The sequence below is a fragment of the Pyrus communis genome, chromosome 5, assembly GCF_041283825.1.
Source record: "Pyrus communis isolate YQ-2024b chromosome 5, ASM4128382v1, whole genome shotgun sequence".
NCBI classification, from domain to species: domain Eukaryota; kingdom Viridiplantae; phylum Streptophyta; class Magnoliopsida; order Rosales; family Rosaceae; genus Pyrus; species Pyrus communis.
The window spans coordinates 7280889-7301694 of record NC_142569.1 but is presented as its reverse complement, the minus strand read 5'-3'; the positions used below and the strand labels follow the sequence as shown (position 1 = coordinate 7301694).

Here is a 20806-nt window from a genome sequence, read left to right as displayed (position 1 = left end):
CAATAATATTCGATTCCTATTGTCACATTACGATAGATAAACATGTGGTCCCGACTCCCTTGTGAATCAATGAAGAAACCTTGCTCGAACTTAAGACCTCTTTCGACATTTCAAGGAAATATTAATATTGTTATCAACTTGTAGCACTTTTCTACTTAATGATGATAATATTTAATATCATTAATTATCTACCTACGACAAAGATATAAACTATTATCCACCTATGAAAAAGATTCGAGTCATTTGACACCATTGCGGGAGCAAATTTCCGTCTTGGATTGAATTTTACTGGACCTTTTATGTTTACTCTTATTAAATGTTTGTCTTAATTTAATTGCCTTCTGTTTCCTCCTGTTTTCTTCCTTCTACTTGTGTATATAATTTCTGTGCTGATATATAGCAGAAGCATTCGAAGTGGAATGTTGAAGACAAATAAACAAGTACAAAATCACATTGCTTAATCTATTTATTCGCCATTGAAGACTTGAAGTAATATGAAACAATAGATGGACCTTGAGGAGTACAGCAGAAAACTCGTTACTGAAACAAATTTGGCCGAAAAATCTCCCTGTGGGAGGGACTTAGATTTCGATCCACAAGTTGCAGTGAACTGAAATGGATGACAACATGTAAACTTGAAGTGTTAGAAGTTTACAACATTGACGCAGATGCTATACGTAGAAAACCTGCCCGACATTCAAGAGACTCTCGTGAGGAACGTTGAACATTACACTGTTTTCCCTGCACACCTTCCTAAGAAATGCGTATAGGTAGTCAATGGCGATCTTCTTCCATAGTTTTGATTCCCTCCTGGCTTTTATGACAGTATTTCCTAGTATGTGCACCACTCCTGCATCTCTACAGTTGTTCAAGAATTCTATCTCATCAGCCTCGGCCTGGCTGCTTGCCGGAATGAAGGAGGTCGGGTTGTTTGCATGCGATGGAGAATCATCAGGCATGATCGAGTCCATTGATGCAGTTGACAGGTCTACTTGATTGGAGTGGTGCATATTGCTGACATTGCTCAACTCGCAATCTCCTGACTGATTAGTTTGTTGCTCAAGTAAACTAGATAAGTCAGAGTCTGAAGACGCTTCCATCAGGGACTCAAGCCGGACATACGCGAATAGGTTGTGAAAGAGCTTGTTCTCAAAATCATCATCCTTTTTGTGGTAGTCTTTATAGCCATACCTTGCAACACAACGGAACATGTGGAAAGTCTTGGGTCCAATCCGCTTTACAAGGAACCGCTCTTCTTCTGGGACTGTGAAGACAGGAAGGTACTTCACGCAGACAAAGATGACAACAGAATGGATGGCGGGTAGGTTGGTGATAAAATGAGAGAAGATCCGGGGCACTCCACTTGCAAGCTCCGTGTATACAAGGCCTATCCCAGGTACACGAACCAGTCCTAGACTGGGACCAAGTCCAAGAATCCATGCCATTGAAACCTTACTGTGCATCTCCATCTCATAGCGTTTAACCGTACCATAATGCCAAACATACATGATGATAAAGAAGACTGCTGCGATCACAAGAGGAACCCAGCCGCCTTGATTGACCTTGAGGAGTACAGCAGAAAAGTAAGTGCCCTCCACAACCAATGATAAGCCAGTGAAGATCAGGACAAGAATCCAATGGCAGCGCCACACTAATATCATGACTAAAATCATAAGCAATGTGGTTACCAGCATGACTATACAAACTGCCGTCCCTGTTGCAACACGTAAGATTTTGTTAGTTGGTGCAATCTTAATTTCAACCAAGAAGCTTGAAATGAGATACGACAAGCAACAGTGAGAACATAATTTTGAGAAGAGAAATGGTTACCCTGAATTCTTATTGCCATCGTAGATTTCCTAACGCTACAAAATTTTCATAGAATTTAAAGATGGCATGATATGGAGGAAAATTCTTTCTTCACCAATGCTATACCAAAACTTTCATACTAACTGAAGTCGATGTCTTTTCATGGATGGATAAAACAACGAAAATTTCATGAAATTATGTTGTAACATAGGAAGATATGTATAATATAAGCTACATCCGATTAAACTTACCAGAGGCATTCCCAATTTGGTTTTGATTTTTAAACCCAGCTGTCACGGCAATGCAGAGAATCATAACAATCCAATTAATTTCTGGAATATATATCTGGTGACGGTATTTCCTTGATGTATGCACGACTTTACATCTTGGGAAACAGCCTAATGCAAGTGCCTGCTTGATTAATGAAAAAGTTGCAGTTATGGTGGCTTGACTTGCAACGACAGCAGCTCCAGTTGCAACAATAAACACGGGCCAATATATTTTGTCTGCAAGAACGATTAATCAGAATCTTTCCGCAATGCATTACCGAAAAGCCAGGGCATTCATCCCACTCTGATGATATATGTAAAGTTTAACGGCTTTTCTTAAATGACTGATTTCTACTTTACGTGAAATTTGAGTATCATGGTATCTCTCAGACATATTGAGCTGGTATCAGTTTTGGCAAAATACACACCTAAACCTAAATGTTATATTTTGCAGTTAAAGAAATCAAACAAACCTGGAATGGAATGATAAAAAGCACCAATCACGTTGTGTGGATTTTTTGTAAGGTATGCTGCTTGACCACTGTAGGCTAATAGAAGACAAGGAAATACAACCAATGTGAAAGCAAGTTGCACGGACGGGACTGGGAAGTGGGATAGATCAGCAAAAAGTGCTTCAGTACCTGTAAGTGTTCACAACCAGTCTTCAGGGACTATGTCACAAACTCGCTTGAATTTCACAAATAAAAAAGGATGGAATATCGAAATTTTACCTGTTATACTAAGCATAATACCTCCAAGGGAGGTCCACCCATCTTTTCCTCCCCTCTTGAAAAATCGATATACATATACAGGTGAAAAGGCTTTTAAAACCCTACTATCATACTTCCAAACATTGAACATGCCAATTCCTCCAATTACGAGAAACCAAATAAAAACGATTGGTGCAAACAGCCAACCGACTTTATCTGTCCCATAGCTTTGCATACTAAACAAAAGTATCAGTATAACAACAGCAACAAGCACGACTACCTCTGTATAACAAACGAGTAGATATGATTAGATTTGGAAACAATGTTCGATGAGTAACAAACATGGTGAAGCAAATGAAACAGTATCTTTATGTCCAAGAGTATGGAGATACCATTACTAATCTTGGAGTGGCCTACATTGATCCCACCAACTGCTGACAGAACTGGAAATGATAATATGGTTAAGCGTTAAGTAAATTTATCAAACAGAATATGGTTAAGAGCTTCCAATAGAACTGACAAAGAATCATACTCGCCACAGCGGGAGTTATCATAAACTGTAGAGTATTTTAATAGTTTCTCAATTAAGATTGGTTAGAGTATAAGGGATTGCAATATGCTTCCCTTACAAGTTACGCCTATAGGAACTAATCACGCAGGTTGAAAGTGTTGGGATATCCATAAAACAAAACTACATGATCACGAAAATTACCGTTGAGGATGGTTAAACAGAAGAATGATCCTACAATATCAACAATGAAGCTGCGCACCTGATATGGCTGGAGTGAGAATCCCGTCCCCAATCACCATGCAAGAGCCAACTAGGACAAGAATAAGAAGCGTGCTCTGCATAAATGCATGCCCCTCCAACCATTTCCTGGTTCTTGCAGCAAATGATTTCTGACCAAACGAAGAACGACTATATGTTGTTAGTGCCTCATCCGTTTGGTCTTGGTTAGGAATAGCCTTTATTTTTGCATATCGACAGAGTAGTGAATATAGAGCAAACGTTCCACCTGCAACCATGGGGAGGATAAATTTACATGAACTAAAACCTGGAAGAACAGCATCTATAGCTCTCGATGTTATTGTCTCTATCAGTGAATAATCAAAACATAGATACTTTTGATTAATGATCTGAGCACAGCGTTCAAGGTAATACGGTAACATTACAAAGGTGGGGAGGGGAAGGAAGAGCTTATATATCGATGATAGACTGCGCTCAAATTACCTTGACCATTGTCATTTGCTCTACAAACAATAAAAACGTACTTCAGGAGTGGAATAAGAGTGAGGGAGTAGATAATAACAGATAAAGCTCCAATTAAATCCTCCGGGTCACCAATTCCATCAGGAAATGTATTGTAGAAAACATACAAAGGAGATGTTCCTAAATCTCCATATACCACACCAAGGCTTTGAAATGCAAGCCGCACAAGCAATAATGCTGAAAATTTCTGGAAGAATAAGAAAAGAAGTGATCAGCAACAAGAGCAAATATAGTTCAGAAATAGCAGAATACCTTCAAGGTTACATAAAGGAATCGTTTCAACCGTGTCGTACGAAAAGTTAATATTAATAACAAATCTCTGAAGACATTAATGAATTGATTATAAACAAACCAACCAATTGCTGGACTGCTAGATTTCGAAAGTTCAAAGTCGAATTTCTATTTGTACTGGTGAATTCGGTTTTCAAACAGTTCCACTGCAGAACAGGGGTGAAGGAGTGAGATAATACCTTTTCCTTGTACATATTTCTCAACCTTTTAGCCTCCTCATCCATGGGCTGATCAAGCTGCTGATCCAAAACCCAAACGTTACCATTCTTATCAGTGCTTTCATCAGCTGCCATTCTTGCAGCCATTCGAAACCCGATGATTCAAAGGACTTTACTTCCCTTCCACCAATTCACCTCTCCACTAGATTCTTTTCAATCCTTCCCCTCTATAATTTAAAGTTTGAAACTTTAGTCCTGCTGGACAAGATCCAAAACAGATATCAATGTTAGAAATCTGAAGATTCTGCTTTTGAATTGCTACCAACTTACCAGGGAAAATTCCCAGAATAACTAAACACCAATATGCAATCCCCAGTTAAAAAGCTCATCATCAAGTATAAAACACTAAAAAAGCATTCAAGTGAAACAAGTGCACCGCCCAGAATTCCAACACAGAAGATGAACAAGTTGAATGAATCAAATCCAGAGCTTCACACCAAAAATGAACAATAACCCAGAACTCCATTGAATCCATGACAGTCCAAGAACACCCAGGATATATATATATATATATATTATATAATTTACACAAAAATTGTAAAATAACATGGGAAAAGAAGTAAAATTTATTAGTGTGTTTACCTTGGGTGCAACTTGCAGGTGATATTCCCAGGTGGGTTTTGGCTTACAGACTTCGAGTAGCCATTAAAGCATAAAACAAGAGTGAGAGAGATGAGAAAACGCCATTTCCCAGCAAAAGAGGAGTTACAGACTTCAAGCTCATTCCCTTTTTTGTTTTGGCAATCATTGAGTCATTTCTTAATCTTGCAGGGGTGACTGTTTAGTTATTTACCTTTTCTCGGTCAATTTCTTGGATCTCACTAAGACAATTGTTATTGCCAAGTTTGTGTTTTGGCCTAATTTTTTAATATAAAATTTTGAATAGAAAGGAATTGGATCCGTGAACCTTAATGTCTAGAGTTTAAGAATCAAATCATATGTGCTGCTGATTGGTATGTAAAAGAAATCAGAGACGTTGATTTTGTGTGATAGGCCAGAAAAATGAGTTAATGGGAACCGTTAGATTGAATTTGTACGGTCTAGATGAATTGAACTCTAAGCTCTGAATACTAAGGTCAGGAGCGGATCCAATTCCGAATAGAAATTTAAAAAGGGAAACTAACTCAAAGTCTAATTTTTTTTTAGTTTTAATGAAAAATGACAACTAAATGTGTAGTAAATAGTACCAGAAAAAGATAAAAATGTGATTTTTCGTTAAAAATGAACAGTACCAGAAGTGTTTCGTTAAAACAACAACTTTAAAAATCAACTCCTTCCTTAAATGTCCAGGAGAATTTCAAGTTACAAATGTTTTTAAAGCACGGTAAAAAAATCTCGTAACGTGTAATGTCTTGCATGTCAGAAATATATATATTTTTAATCAACAATTACCAACAACGTGAAAAGCAACCGACACAAATGCCAAAATCATTCACGAGATTTGGAATGTTATTTTATGAGCTTCTTTTTGTTAACATGCAAGATTGTAAATGTGGCAAATATACTCATTATTTTACCATGTTACCATGAGTGTGATGTTTCTACGTTCTGCTACTTTTGTGTGCCAATTAACAACGTTATACAAACATGGACTTAGTCAATGTCGTACAAACATTAGCTTAGTAGTACGGCATTAGTCAAAGCAAGTGCGAGGAAAATATAAACCAAGGGATTTATTATCAATTTTATATTATATTATGATATTTAGGAAGCTACGAACATGTTGAAAAAACACTAACCAATAAACATGTTGATTAAGAAAAATTGTTTTTGACGAATGAAACACGAAATCGATGTTTCGGAAGCTTCATATGAGGTAAGACTTCATATTTTTCATTGTTTTAGTGATTTCGATGACATCGATAATTATTTAATCTTACGTTTGCTGTGTTATTTAAACTTCTATATTCATATTCATCTTTTAGGGATCACAATGAGAGTTTACATGAAATATCATTACTTTGTTCGTCCAATAAATTTTTTCTTCAATTTCTCAGTGTTTAGAAGTAATGGATACCAATGTTTTCCCAGTGTTAAAAAAAAGCAGCCTAGGCGGCGCCTAGGTGTTGAGCAGTGGTTGTTGGATACGATTTAGAGAAAATTGTTTACAAAATCGGTGAGGAGCTAGGTGCTCGCTAGGTGGTCTAAGCTACGCTAGGCGGCATGTCTAGGCGGATTGATACTGGTCTTCTTCCATCGCCAATGCCTTTGCAACTCTGGTCTTCTGTTCCATGCCCTCTCGTCTTAGGCAGACTTGCATCTGCAAATCAACTCTATTAATGTTAGACTCGACGAAGAAGGGAACTTACAGAGAAAAATATAAGATGTATATGTGAGTGATGAGGAAGAGAAAATGGAAAACAACCAGATTGAAGAAGAAGAAGAATATGTGCGAGAAAGAAACCCACTATGCCTTTTCATTAATCATTAAATAATAGAATTGATTTCTTTAATCTTTTCTCTACTATTACATCATTATGTTGGATTGAGACTTCTTTGGTGACGTGAAAGAGGGGTTGCAGATGTGGGGCAAGACGTTAGGTGGGATTTTATCTCTTCCCATTTAAATTTTTTTTTTTTAAATTCCAATACTATATCTCTTCTTTTAAAATATCTTAAATTACTATTTTATCTCTATTATTCTATTTTAAAACCCTAAAATAGGGAGAAGAATTTCTTTCTTGATCTTTTGAAAACTTCACATTTTTCACTTTCTCACTTTATATATGTAACTTATATGACATATATGCTTAATGTGTTTTTAAAATTTAGATTTATTGGATACTCTTTTTGCATTTTATCATTATTTTATTATCTTATTCATGGATTTCATACAAATATAATTTTTTGTAAGTGTCAATATGCACTTATTTACAAGATATACAAGAAATTTACCTAAATCCGCCTAGGTGCCCGCCTAGACCCTAGGTGGCTAGGCGCCAGCCTGTTGCCAGACTAGCGCCTAACGTTTTTTAGAACCTTGTGTTTTCCAAGTGCTCCACACTGCAGAAATGAAGTTCGTGAAAGTCAAAACAAAAATTGCGTAGCACGAAGTTAAACCTAACAATAAAGCCATTGTTGATGTTACCCTACCTAGCAAATCATCATTTTGAAATCATTCGGCAAACAAAACGTTCAGATGATTTGAAATCTTTTGGCAAACTAAACGTTCAAATGATTAGATTCAATCTGTAAAAATTAAAAAAGAGTGTTATAAGATTTGAGAAATGTGGGGTGTATGTACAAAATATAAGTTGTATATTGAGAATGCGGGGTGTGGGTGTATTATGGAAAAGTATGTGGGGTGTATTAAGATAATTTTTAAGTTAAAAAGCAAATGTGGGGTTTATTCAACAATTTGTGGGGTATTAATATAATAAGCCCCAATGTAATATGTTAAAAGTGAAATTAGTTCAAATCTCACCTTATCACAAAAATTTAGAATGTCATTTTGTCATTAAAAAAAAAAAAAAAATCTCTTGCACAAGTGATTTTGTGTTTTTCTAAGCCAACCATCGTGTTTCTTAGCAAATTTAGAGTGAAAATTCTTATCCCGAGAGTGTTGTAGGGACACAGAAGAATATACATCATGTTGCACGTAAGTTTTTCACGAAGTTGAGGATATGCCTGTTGGAAAATCCACGCTCTAGTAGTCTAGTTCTGAATGTTGCATCTTTTTTGTCTAATGGAGAAGGCAGAAGCTAACTTACAAATTAAAAAAGTGTTACACGTAGAAAATCTGTCCGACACTCAAGAAACTCTCATGAGGAACATTGAACAACGCACTGTTCCCTCTGCATGTCTTCCTAAGAAATGCATACAGGTAATCAATCGCCACCCTCCTGAAAAAATTCGATCTCCCCCTACCGTTTACGACAGTGTTCCCAAGTATGTGCACCACCCCTGCATCTCTACACCGGTTCAAGAACTCTATCCCGTCGAGCTCCACCAGCTGCTTGCTCTGCGGGACAGAAGGGCCAAACTCTGGCCGATATGCACCGGAGAATCATCAGGTTCAAGTGAGCATACTGATGCTATCGACAGGTCTGCATTGGCACTGTGATTGTTCCATGTGGCGTCCTGGTTCAGTAAACTGGACACATCAGAGCCCGAAGATCCTTCCATCAGGGACTCAAGCCGGACAAAGTGAAGAGATTGTCAAAGAGCTTCTTCTCAAACTCATCATCCCTTTTGTGGTCGTCTTTGTAGCCATATCGTACAAACAACGGAACATGTGGAAGTTTTGGGGTCCAATACGCTTTACAAGGAACCGCTCCTCTTCTGGGACTCTGCAGACAGGTAGGTACTTGACGCAGACAAAGACGACAACAGTGTGGATGGCGGGCAGGTTGGTGATAAAGTGAGAGAAGATGCGTGGCACTCCAGTCGCTATCTCAGAGTACACGAGGCCTATCCCAGGTACCCGAACTAGTCCTAAACTAGGACCAAGTCCAAGAAGCCATGCCATCGACACCTTGCTGTGGATCTCAATCTCATAGCGTATTACTGTACCGTAATGCCAGCCATACATGACGATAAAGAAGGCTAGCGTAAGCACAAGAGGAACCCAGCCTCCCTGATTGATCTTGGGGAGTATAGCTGAAAAGTAAGTGCCCTCCACCACGAACGTTAAGACACTGAAGATAAGTACGAGAATCCAATGACAGCGCCAAACTAATATCATGACCAACATCATAAGAAATGTGATTACTAACATGACTATAAGAACCCCCGTCCCTGTTGCAACACATAAGATTGCATCAGTTGATGCAAATAACAGTCAGAACGTCAGAGAAATTGAACACTTGAGAAAAGTTGTAGATACGAAAGAAAGTAATCGAAAAGGATGAAAACAACTATAGGACATTCTGCAGGATGAGAAGAGCGTTCCCAATTTCGAATTGATTTCTAAACCGAGCTGCTATGAAGATGCATAGAATCATAAGAATCCAGTTAATGTCTGGAATATAAATATGGTGAGGGTTCCTCGATGTATATACAACTTTGACTCGAGGGAAACAGCCAAGTGCAAGGGCTTGCTTGACTAATGAAAAAGTGGCGGTGATGATGCCCTGACTTGCAACACTAGCAGCTGCAGTTGCAACAGCAAACACAGGCCAATAACGATAAACCAAAGGAGCACAATTGGTGCAGACAGCCAATCAACTTTTTCTGGACCAAATTGTTGCACGACAAACAAAAGTACCAGTATAACAACAGCAACAAGCACGTCTACGCCTGTATATAAAAATGTGTAATCAGATTTGGAACATTGAATGATTCAGTAACAGAAACGATGAAGCAAATAGAAGAACTTTACATCCAGGAGCATGGAGATACAGTTACTGTTCGGGGACCATCCGACATTGATCCCACTGACCGCTGACAGTACTGTTAAAGAAAGTATGGTTAAGTATTACATATAATTATCAAATAGAATATGGTTCAGCAGCGTCCAATGGAACTGAGAAAGAATCATACTCACCTCATTAGCATTAAAGAACATATTAAGGCCTTGTGCAAATTCAACTCAATGGAAACGAGGCCTTAATGTCCCTAGAAAAATTGCACAAAGACCGATATGAAAGCGAGTTATACGTGTTAGAGATTGACAGCCAGGTCAACAAATAAAGCTTGTGCAAAAACAACTCAAAGTTCCTCCTCAATTTAGACAAATTGCATGATAAGGGATACCCTCGAAGATGTCCAAGGAGAAGTTTGACATTTCATTGATATAACTCGCTTTCATCTCGAATTTGTGCAGATAGTTGCAGAAAGTGGGACTACATATTCAACTTAAGAGCAGATGCTTAATAAAATGGCAACATGAATACAAGAAGTTCTCCGCTGTTTGCTTCCTTCTTTTTGTCTACTAATTACGAAAAGTATCCGATAAACCTGGCTTATCCATCACTTGTTCATTTTATACTTGCCTAAACCGATTTACCTTCTCGTGTAACCTACTCACTTTCATATTTGTCGAAAATGATCTAAATCTGTAAGATGATTAAAAACATATATGGACAGAAGAATGATCCTACGAGTCTACGACATGATGATAATATACCTGATCTGGCTGGAGTCAGGATCCCGTTCCCTATCACAGCGCAAGAGCCAATCAGGACAAGAATAAGAAGTATGTTCTGCATCACTGCATGTCCTTCCAGCCATCTCTTGGTGCATTCAGCAAATGATTTCTCACCAAAAGTAGAACTGCTAAATGTTGTTAGCTCCTTATCGCTATGGTCTTGGTTGGGAACAGTCTTTATTTTTGCATGCCGGCAGAGTAATGAATAAAGAGCAAATGTTCCACCTGCAACCATGAGGAGGATAAGCTTACAGGAACTGCATTTTACAGTATACTACTATCAAAAGTACACATAGCAAAGGATGCATGATATTAGTCAAACGTTTGTATTACGCGGATGTCTTGTATACATTTACATAGTGTTTGTACACCAAACTTTCATCTGTTCCCTCCCCCTCACCAACTTTATCCTCCCCCTTTCTAATTCATGAAATCTTCGGGAAGAAAACCTTCCTTCAATCGCTCCCAAGGGAAACAAACATAAGAACCACCAACCAACCCTAAGAGGACGAAGGTGAAATAAGTAAATGGACCGCAAAGTTGAGGCCACATGAAACAACTCAACAGCTCAAAAAACCATCCATAATCTTTTATGCAACTGTACCGATTAGTGAACAATCAACACAGTTAAATTTAGATCAATCATCAGTTTACCTTGACCATTGTCATTCGCTCTACAGACTATAAGAACATACTTCACGAGTGCAATAAGAGTGAGTGAATATATGATAACCGATAAAGCTCCGAGTAAATCTTCCGGGTCATCAATTCCTGCAGGAAATGTATTTTTGAAAACATACAAGGGGGATGTGCCCAAATCTCCATAGACCACACCAAGGCTTTGAAATGCAAGCTGTAGAACCGTTCCCACTGAACAACGCGTCTGAAGTGAACCAAGAGCAATCAGAAGCAGGACCAAAAGCTAGTCCTAGGAATAACACATTACCTCAAATATCTTTTAATTGCATTCAAAACATGTCTGCCATCAAAGAGTTTACAATTAATAAGAAAATTCTGATTACGTCTAATTGAAGAGAAAAAAAATCGGTAGCAACATCCGGACCATGTCAATCGTAGGGCACATCTCACTTATGCATGGGACCTCCTATATTTTGGTATCACCTGACCCATGTTACTTCCAACCAATGTGAGAGCTTCCGTAGTAGGGCAGCCCTACCAAAACTTCTCTCCCAATTGAAAATGCAGTCCATTGAATCATTTTACTTATCCCTATCTCAACAACTTACACAAGTTAAAGACTTTAGCTTAGACATTTCCAAATTTGGTGAACTGGGTTTTAGAGAGGGAGAGAGAGAGAGAGAGAGAGAGAGAGAACCTGCTCCCTGTACACGTTTCTGACCGTTTTAGCCTCCTCATCAATGGGCTGGTCGAGCTGTTGATCCAAATCCCAGACCCCACCTTTTTTTTCAGTGTCTCCATTGTCAGACATTGTTGCAGTGATCAGCAGCTCACTTATGCAAATGGGTTCTTCTTCCCGTGCTCGAACTTCACCTATCCAGCAACATTTTTCCAATTTCTTCACTTGAATAATTTTATTTTTCCATTTTTTTTTCTTGAGGTTTTCTTGTGGTACCCCAGAATTTGCTTGGTGCTTGGGACAACAGTTTGTAGAGGATTAGGGGCAGGAATTTTTATTCGTCTCATATTTTTACGGAGGGCAATGCAATCGGATCATGGTTTGATGCCTCGCCTATTTATAGATTTTGCATTTCATGTAACAAAAGGGAAATAAAACGAAATAAATATCCAGATTTTTACGTAGAATAGAAGACCTTTGTAGAAAACTGAGTGACACGATGCAACAAGCACGTAGCTTGACATGCAACGAGTTTCCCTCTCAGTTTGTTGAGAGAATTCACTTCCTCTTTCTCGAGTTCAAAATTACTATTCTACCAAAAAAAAAAAAAAAATCTAAATTTTGGAGCTTGACATGTTTTCTGTTAAAAAAAATTACAAAGAAGATTCTCGACGTATGTTAAATACCAGAATTTACATTTCCCATCTCAAAGCTATAAACAAGTACCAAGTTCAACAGAAGGCAAAAACAGATAATCCCATTTTTCACAAGTTTTTGTAACATTTCTGAACAGTCTAATTGCATTCCTAATATTATACTGACTGTAGTAAGCCACTAAAGCTTTGGGGGGAAAAAAAATATAGGATAGGATGGCAATAAGGCTTATAATGCTTTGTGCTTCAGAATGTTGGGTAGTCAAACATCAACATGCGCAAAAAATATGTAGCTGAGATGAGAATATTTCGTTGAATGTGTTGGCACACGAGAAAATACATGATTAAGAATGTAGATATCCAAGGTAAGGTAGGATTGGACGCAATTGAAGTGACAATGAGAAAAAATTGGTTAAGAATGTCTGGACATGTGAATCGAAGACCTACAAATGCTTTGGTTAGAAGGTGCGAATATCAGGCAGAGTTAGGGCTAAAAGTATAGAGGAAGACTTATGAAGAGATTCTAAGGAAAAAAAACATACAGTACTTGGAGCTAACGAAAGATTTGGGGCAAAACCGGGCGCATTAGCATGCTAGAATACATATAGCCACCCACTTATTGGTCTAAGACTTTATTGTTGTAACTATAGTTGCAATAATACAGAATTTAAAAAAAATACAATTGGCATTTACATATGATATAAAGTAATTATTTTATGACAGACAAAAAAATTACACATAGAAAATCTGTCCAACATTCAATAGACTCTCATGAGGAACGTTGAAGATCACACTATTCTCCCTGCAAATTTTCCTGAGAAATGCATAAATGTAATCAACGGCTATCTTTTTGTAGAACCTGGAATCCCTCCTTGCTCTCACTACCGTGTTCCCAAGTATATGCACCACCCCGGACTCTCGACAATTATTCAGAAACTCTAGCTCATCAATCTCATTCTGGCTGCTCATCTGCCCGTACGAACTCACGGTATTGTTCGCGTGCGGTGGAGATTTAGCCGGAACAATTGAGTCCACTGATAAGATACTGAGGTCTACGGTAGAAGTGGTTGTGTTGCCATTATTGGTTAAGAGGCCGTCCCTTGATCTCTCAGTTTGCTGGCCATTGATGCTGTACTCATCTGAGTCTGAACACCCTTCCATCATGGACTCGAGCCGGACAAACAGGAAAAGGTTTTCAAAGAGCTTCTTCTCAAAGTCGTCATCTTTCTTGTGTAGGTCTTTATAACCGTATCTTGCAACACAACGAAACATGTGGAAACTCTTGGGGCCAATCCGCTTGACAAGGAATCTTTCTTCTTCTGGGACGGTGTATACAGGGAGGTACTTAACACAGACAAAGACAACAACCTGGTGGATTGCAGGCAGGTTGGTGATGAAGTGGGAAAAGATGTGGGGCACCCCGCTTGCAAGCTCGGTGTACACAAGTCCTATCCCAGGGACCCGAACCAGTCCTAAACTGGGGCCAAGCCCAAGAAGCCATGCCATTGAAACTTTACTGTGCATCTCAAACTCATAACGTTTCAACGTACCATAATGCCAAACATACATGATGAGAAGAAAAGCAGCTGCAATCACAAGAGGAACCCATCCACCTTGATCAACCTTGCAGAGTACAGCGGAAAAGTAAGTGCATTCCACAATCAGCGACAAGCTGGTGAATGTAACGACAAGAATCCAATGGCAGCGCCACACTAATATCATGATTAGAGTCATAAGCAATGTGGTTGCCAGCATGACTATTACAACTGCCGTCCCTGTAGCAACATAAAATATAACTCAAGTGAGTGCAAGCTTATTTTGGAAGAACGAGCTTAAACTAGTAAAAATTTCATCATAAATCAATTTCACAACGGCAGGTCAGCAACTATTTTTCTACATTGTCTCAAAAAAAGTTCACCACCTCCCGACTTATTCACCTTTGAGTTTATCTCAAATACTTCTCCCGTCTCTTATTTTATTTAAAGAAGTTTTCAACCATTTTTTTTTTTTTCAAAGAAGATTTCGCAATTACATTACATGTTCTTCGAGTCTAGTTGCACAGAGTAGAGAATATGGCTTACGTAAGCTTCACAAGATTTAGCAGAGGATGAACTTACCATAAGCATTTCCAATTTGGCTTTGATTTTTGAACCCAGCAGTCACAGCAATGCAAAGAATCATAAGGATCCAATTAATATCTGGAATATATATTTGGCCGAGGAACTTCTTTGATGTATGTACAACTTTGACTCTAGGAAAACAGCCAAGTGCATGAGCCTGCTTGATTATTGAAAATGTTGCTGATATTGTCGCTTGACTAGCAACTATGGCAGCAAGAGTCGCAACAATGAAGACTGGCCAGTATATTTGTTCTGCAGTAAGAGAAACAGTAAGCATCTTTGGAACAACAGCATGCTGCCTTGCCTACTGTATCAGACATTATATTACTTGTTTCCCCGCTTTTCTTAGATTATGTTAGAGATGGCACAGTAAAAATTCTGTACAGGAAATATTACATACCCACTCCAACTAAAAGACTACTAAATATATTTTGTGTCATATCGATTTTGATGAGTTTCTTCAAAGCAATCATATTCGTTCAAATATTTGATCAAATAATCTCTCAGCAAATAGAGAAGTGGGGACTTGTAGCTCGATTGTAGCTCGAAAGGTAGAAAGTATTTACTCTCACACTCAAAGTTAAAGTTTGAGCGTGCCCATCCCCACCTTGACCTCCTTTGTACAAAAAAATAGACCCAACAATCTACGTTAGTTACGATTAAAAAGACTAAAAAAGGTACTGAGGAGTGAAGGGCATGTTCTTTAATTCTATCAAAAACTATACTTTGAAATGTTATGCCCCAATTTTGAGAAAACCGTTATGTGTACCACCATGTTTGATATGAGCATCCTTTAAATGCAAAATATAAATTAGAAGAAACCTGGAATAGAAAGATAAAATGCTTGAAGCACAGTTTTGTCTGCATGATTTTTCACAAGGAAGGCAGCCTGTCCGCAATAGGCCAAAAGAAGGCAAGGAAACACGACTGTAGTAAACGCAATCTGTACAGCTGAAACTGGAAAATAGGCAAGGTCGGCAAAGAGTGCTTCTGTCCCTGTAATCATTCAGAATTTTCCATCAGAATCCAAGATCAGAGATGTGGTAGAATTTTCTTGAAACTTAAAAGAGTTGGAAAGTGAAACTTGGATACAGAAACTTTACCTGTTATACTAAGCATAATACCCCCAAGGGAAGTCCAACCATTTCTCCCGTTCCTTTTAAAATACCGATATATATACACGGGGGAAAAAGCTCTCAAAACAGTACTGTCATGTTTCCAGATGTTGAAAATGCCAATACCTCCAATTAATACAAACCAAAGCAGCACAATGGGAGCAAAGAGCCAACCAACTTTATCTGTGCCATAGTGCTGCACGCTAAACAGACCTACTAATATTACAACAGCAACGAGTATGACATAATCTGTGCCACAACAAAGAAAGTATAAGTTAAGAAATAGTTCAAGTAATGAGGGAGAAAGATGCAGAGGCAGCAATCATAAAAAATTGACAATTATAAAAGAATAAAAAATAAACTTTAGCTCCACAGAATTTAGTGGTACCACTGTTCATGCCAGGACTTCTGACTTTGATCCCACCAGCAGCTGATAAAACTGTCAAAAGCAAAGCATAGTTAGTCATTTTCTAATGAGCGGTGAACCTGAGGAAAATAGAAAAAATTTAACTTAATTGATATTGATGTGTCACTTTTTTTATCAAACTGAGTAGAAAAAAAGAGGACTCCATGTTGTTTGGGAAAGATAATTAACACAGCCAACCCAAATGGTTTGGAATGAAGGATGAGTTGAGATAAAGGAAAATGCAAGAGAGTTGTACATTCCTAATTACGTAAATAAGAAGGGTATGGGTGTTACGGAAAACTGTTAGACAAAGTAGGAAATCTTAAGCAGCGAAATTTTTTCTGCTTCCAGAATCAAGAAAAGAACATTGAAGATGTTCAATTATATGGTGCCTAAAATCTGCAACTTTAATTGTCTTCTATGTATGAAGAAAATACGCCATATCATGTCCGATAGTTCAGGATGACATGACATTAACCAACTTCCACTTCCAACTCATTACTTCAACCCATGGAAATGGAACCAGATTTTTCTTCAATAAAACCTGCGACAGTTTCCCAGACATCACTAGATACCAAGACTAATGGAATGCATTGTTTCTCTTGAGAATGATGAAGATATTAACTCTTTGAAACTGCGGACACTGAGATTAATAAGGGAACGACTGAGTACCGAGAAAAACATGGGAAAACCTAAGACTGAGTAAGCATGCAGAAAATCAATAAATCATTTCCTGATACATTGTCATGTGATTTGTAGGCCCTTGTGCTTTTGTTATTTAGTGGATCGTGGGATGCTTCCAAGAACATTCTTCGGCACTTACTTCTTGGCATGGCCCTTTAGTAAGATGAGGAGTCATACAGTTTGGATTACTTCTTTTTCTGTTTAGACAGATATGTTAGATCTTTCTGAGTGCAGCACTCTATGTATTGGCTAAAGGCTGACTTTTGAGATTGTTATCCATGTCGATAACTACATTGACCTCCAGAACACATTATCCTTTTCTAGCTTTTCTTTGTTTCTTAACTTCTTTGGGACTTTTAATAAGAAGTTTCTCTGTTTCTCGATTACTTCTTGTGTGTATACTTCTTATGTACCTGAATGCACCATTGGGCTTCTCCTAATTAATTTTTTTCACTTATTGTGGCACCAAAAAAGTAGATAAAAAAAAAAGGGCAAACAGGTAGATTAATTACTAGGAGAAAGGTTAGGATAACTCCTACTGTGGAATGCGTACCAGATATAACTGGAGTAAGAATTCCATCTCCAATCACCATACAAGTGCCTATGAGGACCAGAAGAAGAAGGGCATTCTTCCTTGATGCATGCCCCTCCAACCACTTCTTGGTTTTTGCAGCATATGATTGTTCATGGAAAGTAGAACGACTATATGTCGTTAGCTCCTCATCAGTCCGGTGTTGGTTAGGAATAATTTTAACATTTGCATGCCGACAGAGAAGTGAATAAAGAGCAAATGTTCCACCTGCAACGCAGAAACCACAAGCTCCATAAGACTTTACGGTGACTCATAAGCACAAAAGGTACTATGCAACTCTTGGAGGCATGTAGTTCGAGAACATTGAAAACAAAGCAGACACAATGTCATATTTAATCAATTTCAGGAGAAACCAAACCTTTATTCTAAATTAAGAAGTACATGTATCAGTGTTGCCAAAATAATCACTTCATGTGTAAGAATAGCTTCACACATTGCTGCGCATAACTTAAAACACATAACCAATGATGTGAGCTGGGGATTGAAAAGGTAAGTAAAAAATTTATAGGCGTGCATCATTAATGTAAGCCGAACACTAGACAATAGTATATGCTACTTTTCGAAACAATTCTGCTAGAGATCACTTTATACGCTAGCATAGATTTTAAGTAGGCATATTTTAACTGTAATAGCAAATAATAGTAAACATGTGCTTTGTCCATTTTACAATCCCATAAAACACCAGAACAGTTGAATTTAATGGAGCAAATCTACAAGTAGAGTTTGGTTTACCTTGACCACTGTCATTTGCCCGACAAACAACAAATACATACTTGAGGAGCGGTACAAGAGTAAGAGAGTATATAATCAACGAAAGAGCTCCAACCACATCCTCCGGATCATTAATCCCATGGGGAAAGGTATTGTAGAAAACATACAAGGGAGAAGTACCCAAATCTCCAAAAACCACTCCAAGACTTTGGAATGCAAGCCGCATAAGCAATAGTGCGGAGAACTTCTGGAGAATCGAAATTTGGATCAGCAAACAGAATCAAGAACATACATTATCTTGCAAATCAACTAATAACAGGCAATTACTCAACCTATAAGCATATACCACATTCCAGTCGTTTTCATAGCAGTTGAATTACGTCCAACAAAGAATAAAGAGAACTACTTGCTAATAGTTTAGCCTGAGAAGGTATAAACTCTTATACAGGGAGTAAAAACTGTTTTAACTTCATTGAATTACTTCTGAACTGTTACAGATTGACATACACATATGTAAGAGGGAAGTGGGAGGATTAGAGAGAGGGTACCTTTTCCCTGTACATAGTTCTCAGCCTGCCAGCCTCCTCGTCCATGGGTTGGTCAAGCTTCTGATCCAGAACCCACATACTGCCTTTGTTGGTGGTATCACTGTCTCCATTAACCTCTGCATTTGAAGCCATTGAAATTTCAAAAGGTTCTGCAGCTTCCACAATTTTATTCCTTCTGATATCCCCTCACTCCTCACAATCCAAATCCCACAACAGGAATACTCAACAAAACCAAAATCAAATCACAAAAAACTGACTTTAAAGCTAGACCCAGATCTTCAATTTTTAATCTTCACTTGAAAAATTTACTCCCAATACAACTTTGCATAGAAACCCACAAACAAAACAATACAATCTGCACAGCAAAAGAGAACAACAACAAAAACTGATTAGGATGATATGTCCAGTTCAAAAAACATATCTTTTAAAACAACAAAAGACAATCCAAAAGCACTATACAGAAACTGTCAGAGCTCAAAAAGTTGACACCCACCAAAAGCTTGAAAGAACAAAAACCAAAGTTCCAATCTTTTGATAAAAACCCACCAAGAAAATGAAATAAAACTAAAGTTTTATAATTCAACTCAGTGCCAAATATACCCAAAATTCAGGAATTGAACAAAACCCGTTAAAACCCAGAAACCCAATTGGCAATTGATGACAGAAGAGCTCAAAGAACACCTCACACAGACAAGGAAACGACAGAAGAAACAAGGAAGTGATAATTATTACTTTTGCCACTGGAATTCCCAGGTGGGGTCAGCTGGTGGGGTGGTTGAGTCTCAGCCACATGATCAAGAAGCATCCCATGATGCACTAAAGCAGGGAAGATGAACAGAGAGAGAGAGTGGGAGAGAGAGTCGATTTTCTGCAGGAGAAAACAAAGGCTGGCTGAAACAGAAAGGAAGTCCTTTTGCAGCGCAGGTTTTCACAGTCCGTTTTGGGAGTTTATTTGTTGAAGGGGCAAGCTTTTCAGCCAAATAACAGAAAAACACACAGCTGCTTTAAAGAAAGGATTTACTCATGAAGCATCTCTCCGCCAATTAATAGGAGAATGTAGAGAGAATATCTAGAAAAAGACAAGGAGAGGAGAGAGAGAGAGTAAAGAGGAGAAGTTGATTCTTCTTTTTCTTTATGCACAAGTAAATCCACAGAAGATAAGTTTGATTGTTAGTTTTTGGTTATTTATGTCCAAGAGGGACAAAAAGTTTTTTTCTTTTTTTCTTTTTACAAAAAGGAATAGCTGATGATAAGTTCCAGGTATTCACTTCTTCCGGATCTTGCGAGATTATGGAGAATTTCACACTGCTTAAGGCTTCAGTTAAGCAAACTCACTAACTCAAAGTATCGAACTCGGAACCTCCCACATTTTTGACAAATTTTTTTTGTTAATTTGAACCAAAAAAAACACGTTCAGGTATATAATTAGCAGATATTCTGTCTAAAAATATTAAGTAGGAGATTTCTAAGGCCAACATGTCAACTTATATTTAATCTTTTATTGCGTATTTTGACATAGTTAAGTTAGTTAGAACTAGGGGTGGGCACGGTGCGGTTCCACCCCTAAATTGAAACCGGAACCGAAATATATTAACGGTTCGATTCGGTGCGGTTCCACTTAAATTTATGACTAGAATATTACGGTTCGGTCTACACAGGTTCCGATTCGATTCTTGTCGGTTTACGGTTCCTAATAATAAATTATTTGAACACCAAATCATTATGCATTCAAATACATCTTCTAAAACTGATTACATAAAGTTGCATACAACACATCTTTTTTAATGCAAATGTCTTTGGTAGTGGCACCAAGTCAACAAAAAGAGACAACTAAAATACATATGCACTGGTCAATCAGTCAACAAACAAAAAAATGATGAAACAAATTGCAAGTTTTCAGACTTCAGAGAGCAAGCAAGAAGCAGCAGCTCTTGTACACAATTTTCAACCTATTTTTCAACCTATTATACCATGACATGTGTGTGTATATATAATTTATTTATT

The 20806-nt window shown here is 37.9% G+C and overlaps 2 protein-coding genes and 1 pseudogene across 8 annotated transcripts; all 3 read right to left on the bottom strand.

Moving 5' to 3' along the window:
• Positions 1 to 441: 441 nt before the first annotated feature.
• On the bottom strand, positions 442 to 5498 carry LOC137724663 (potassium transporter 10-like). 2 transcript variants are annotated; one of them, XM_088694014.1, is made up of 9 exons: positions 5150 to 5498; positions 4529 to 4765; positions 4020 to 4245; positions 3559 to 3804; positions 3181 to 3231; positions 2810 to 3070; positions 2552 to 2719; positions 2061 to 2315; positions 442 to 1714 (listed from the first exon to the last, which is right to left on the bottom strand). In XM_088694014.1, the coding sequence occupies exons 2-9, from the start codon at positions 4652 to 4654 to the stop codon at positions 672 to 674; spliced, it is 2376 nt and encodes a 791-aa protein (XP_088550140.1). In that variant the 5' UTR covers positions 4655 to 4765; positions 5150 to 5498; the 3' UTR covers positions 442 to 671. The 2 variants fall into 2 exon arrangements, with proteins under 2 accessions (XP_088550140.1, XP_088550141.1); XM_088694015.1 differs by having other exon boundaries at positions 4529 to 4762; positions 5150 to 5469.
• Positions 5499 to 8291: 2793 nt separating this feature from the next.
• Positions 8292 to 12105, bottom strand: LOC148696648 (potassium transporter 10-like; annotated as a pseudogene).
• Positions 12106 to 13190: 1085 nt separating this feature from the next.
• On the bottom strand, positions 13191 to 19961 carry LOC137725210 (potassium transporter 11). 6 transcript variants are annotated; one of them, XM_068463813.2, is made up of 9 exons: positions 19535 to 19961; positions 18803 to 19157; positions 18276 to 18501; positions 17505 to 17750; positions 16250 to 16300; positions 15850 to 16110; positions 15569 to 15742; positions 14744 to 14998; positions 13191 to 14401 (listed from the first exon to the last, which is right to left on the bottom strand). In XM_068463813.2, exons 2-9 carry the CDS (start codon positions 18932 to 18934, stop codon positions 13359 to 13361), a joined length of 2388 nt encoding a protein of 795 aa, XP_068319914.2. In that variant the 5' UTR covers positions 18935 to 19157; positions 19535 to 19961; the 3' UTR covers positions 13191 to 13358. The 6 variants fall into 6 exon arrangements, with proteins under 6 accessions (XP_068319914.2, XP_068319915.2, XP_068319912.2 ...); XM_068463814.2 differs by having other exon boundaries at positions 18276 to 18498; XM_068463811.2 differs by having other exon boundaries at positions 18803 to 18918; positions 19535 to 19938.
• Positions 19962 to 20806: the final 845 nt, after the last annotated feature.

Excerpts from the sequence above, each read along its gene's own strand:
- LOC137724663 (XM_088694014.1), bottom strand. The coding sequence starts at position 4,654 with ATGGCTGCAAGAATGGCAGCTGATGAAAGCACTGATAAGAATGGTAAC. Across the intron at positions 4,246-4,528 it reads GAAATATGTACAAGGAAAAG|AAATTTTCAGCATTATTGCT; the intron begins GTATTATCTCAC and ends TTATTCTTCCAG. Across the intron at positions 1,715-2,060 it reads CCAAATTGGGAATGCCTCTG|GGACGGCAGTTTGTATAGTC; the intron begins GTAAGTTTAATC and ends GTGTTGCAACAG.
- LOC137725210 (XM_068463811.2), bottom strand. The coding sequence starts at position 19,607 with ATGCTTCTTGATCATGTGGCTGAGACTCAACCACCCCACCAGCTGACC. Across the intron at positions 18,919-19,534 it reads TGGGAATTCCAGTGGCAAAA|AGGTTAATGGAGACAGTGAT; the intron begins GTAATAATTATC and ends CTTCAAATGCAG. Across the intron at positions 18,502-18,802 it reads GAACTATGTACAGGGAAAAG|AAGTTCTCCGCACTATTGCT; the intron begins GTACCCTCTCTC and ends TCGATTCTCCAG.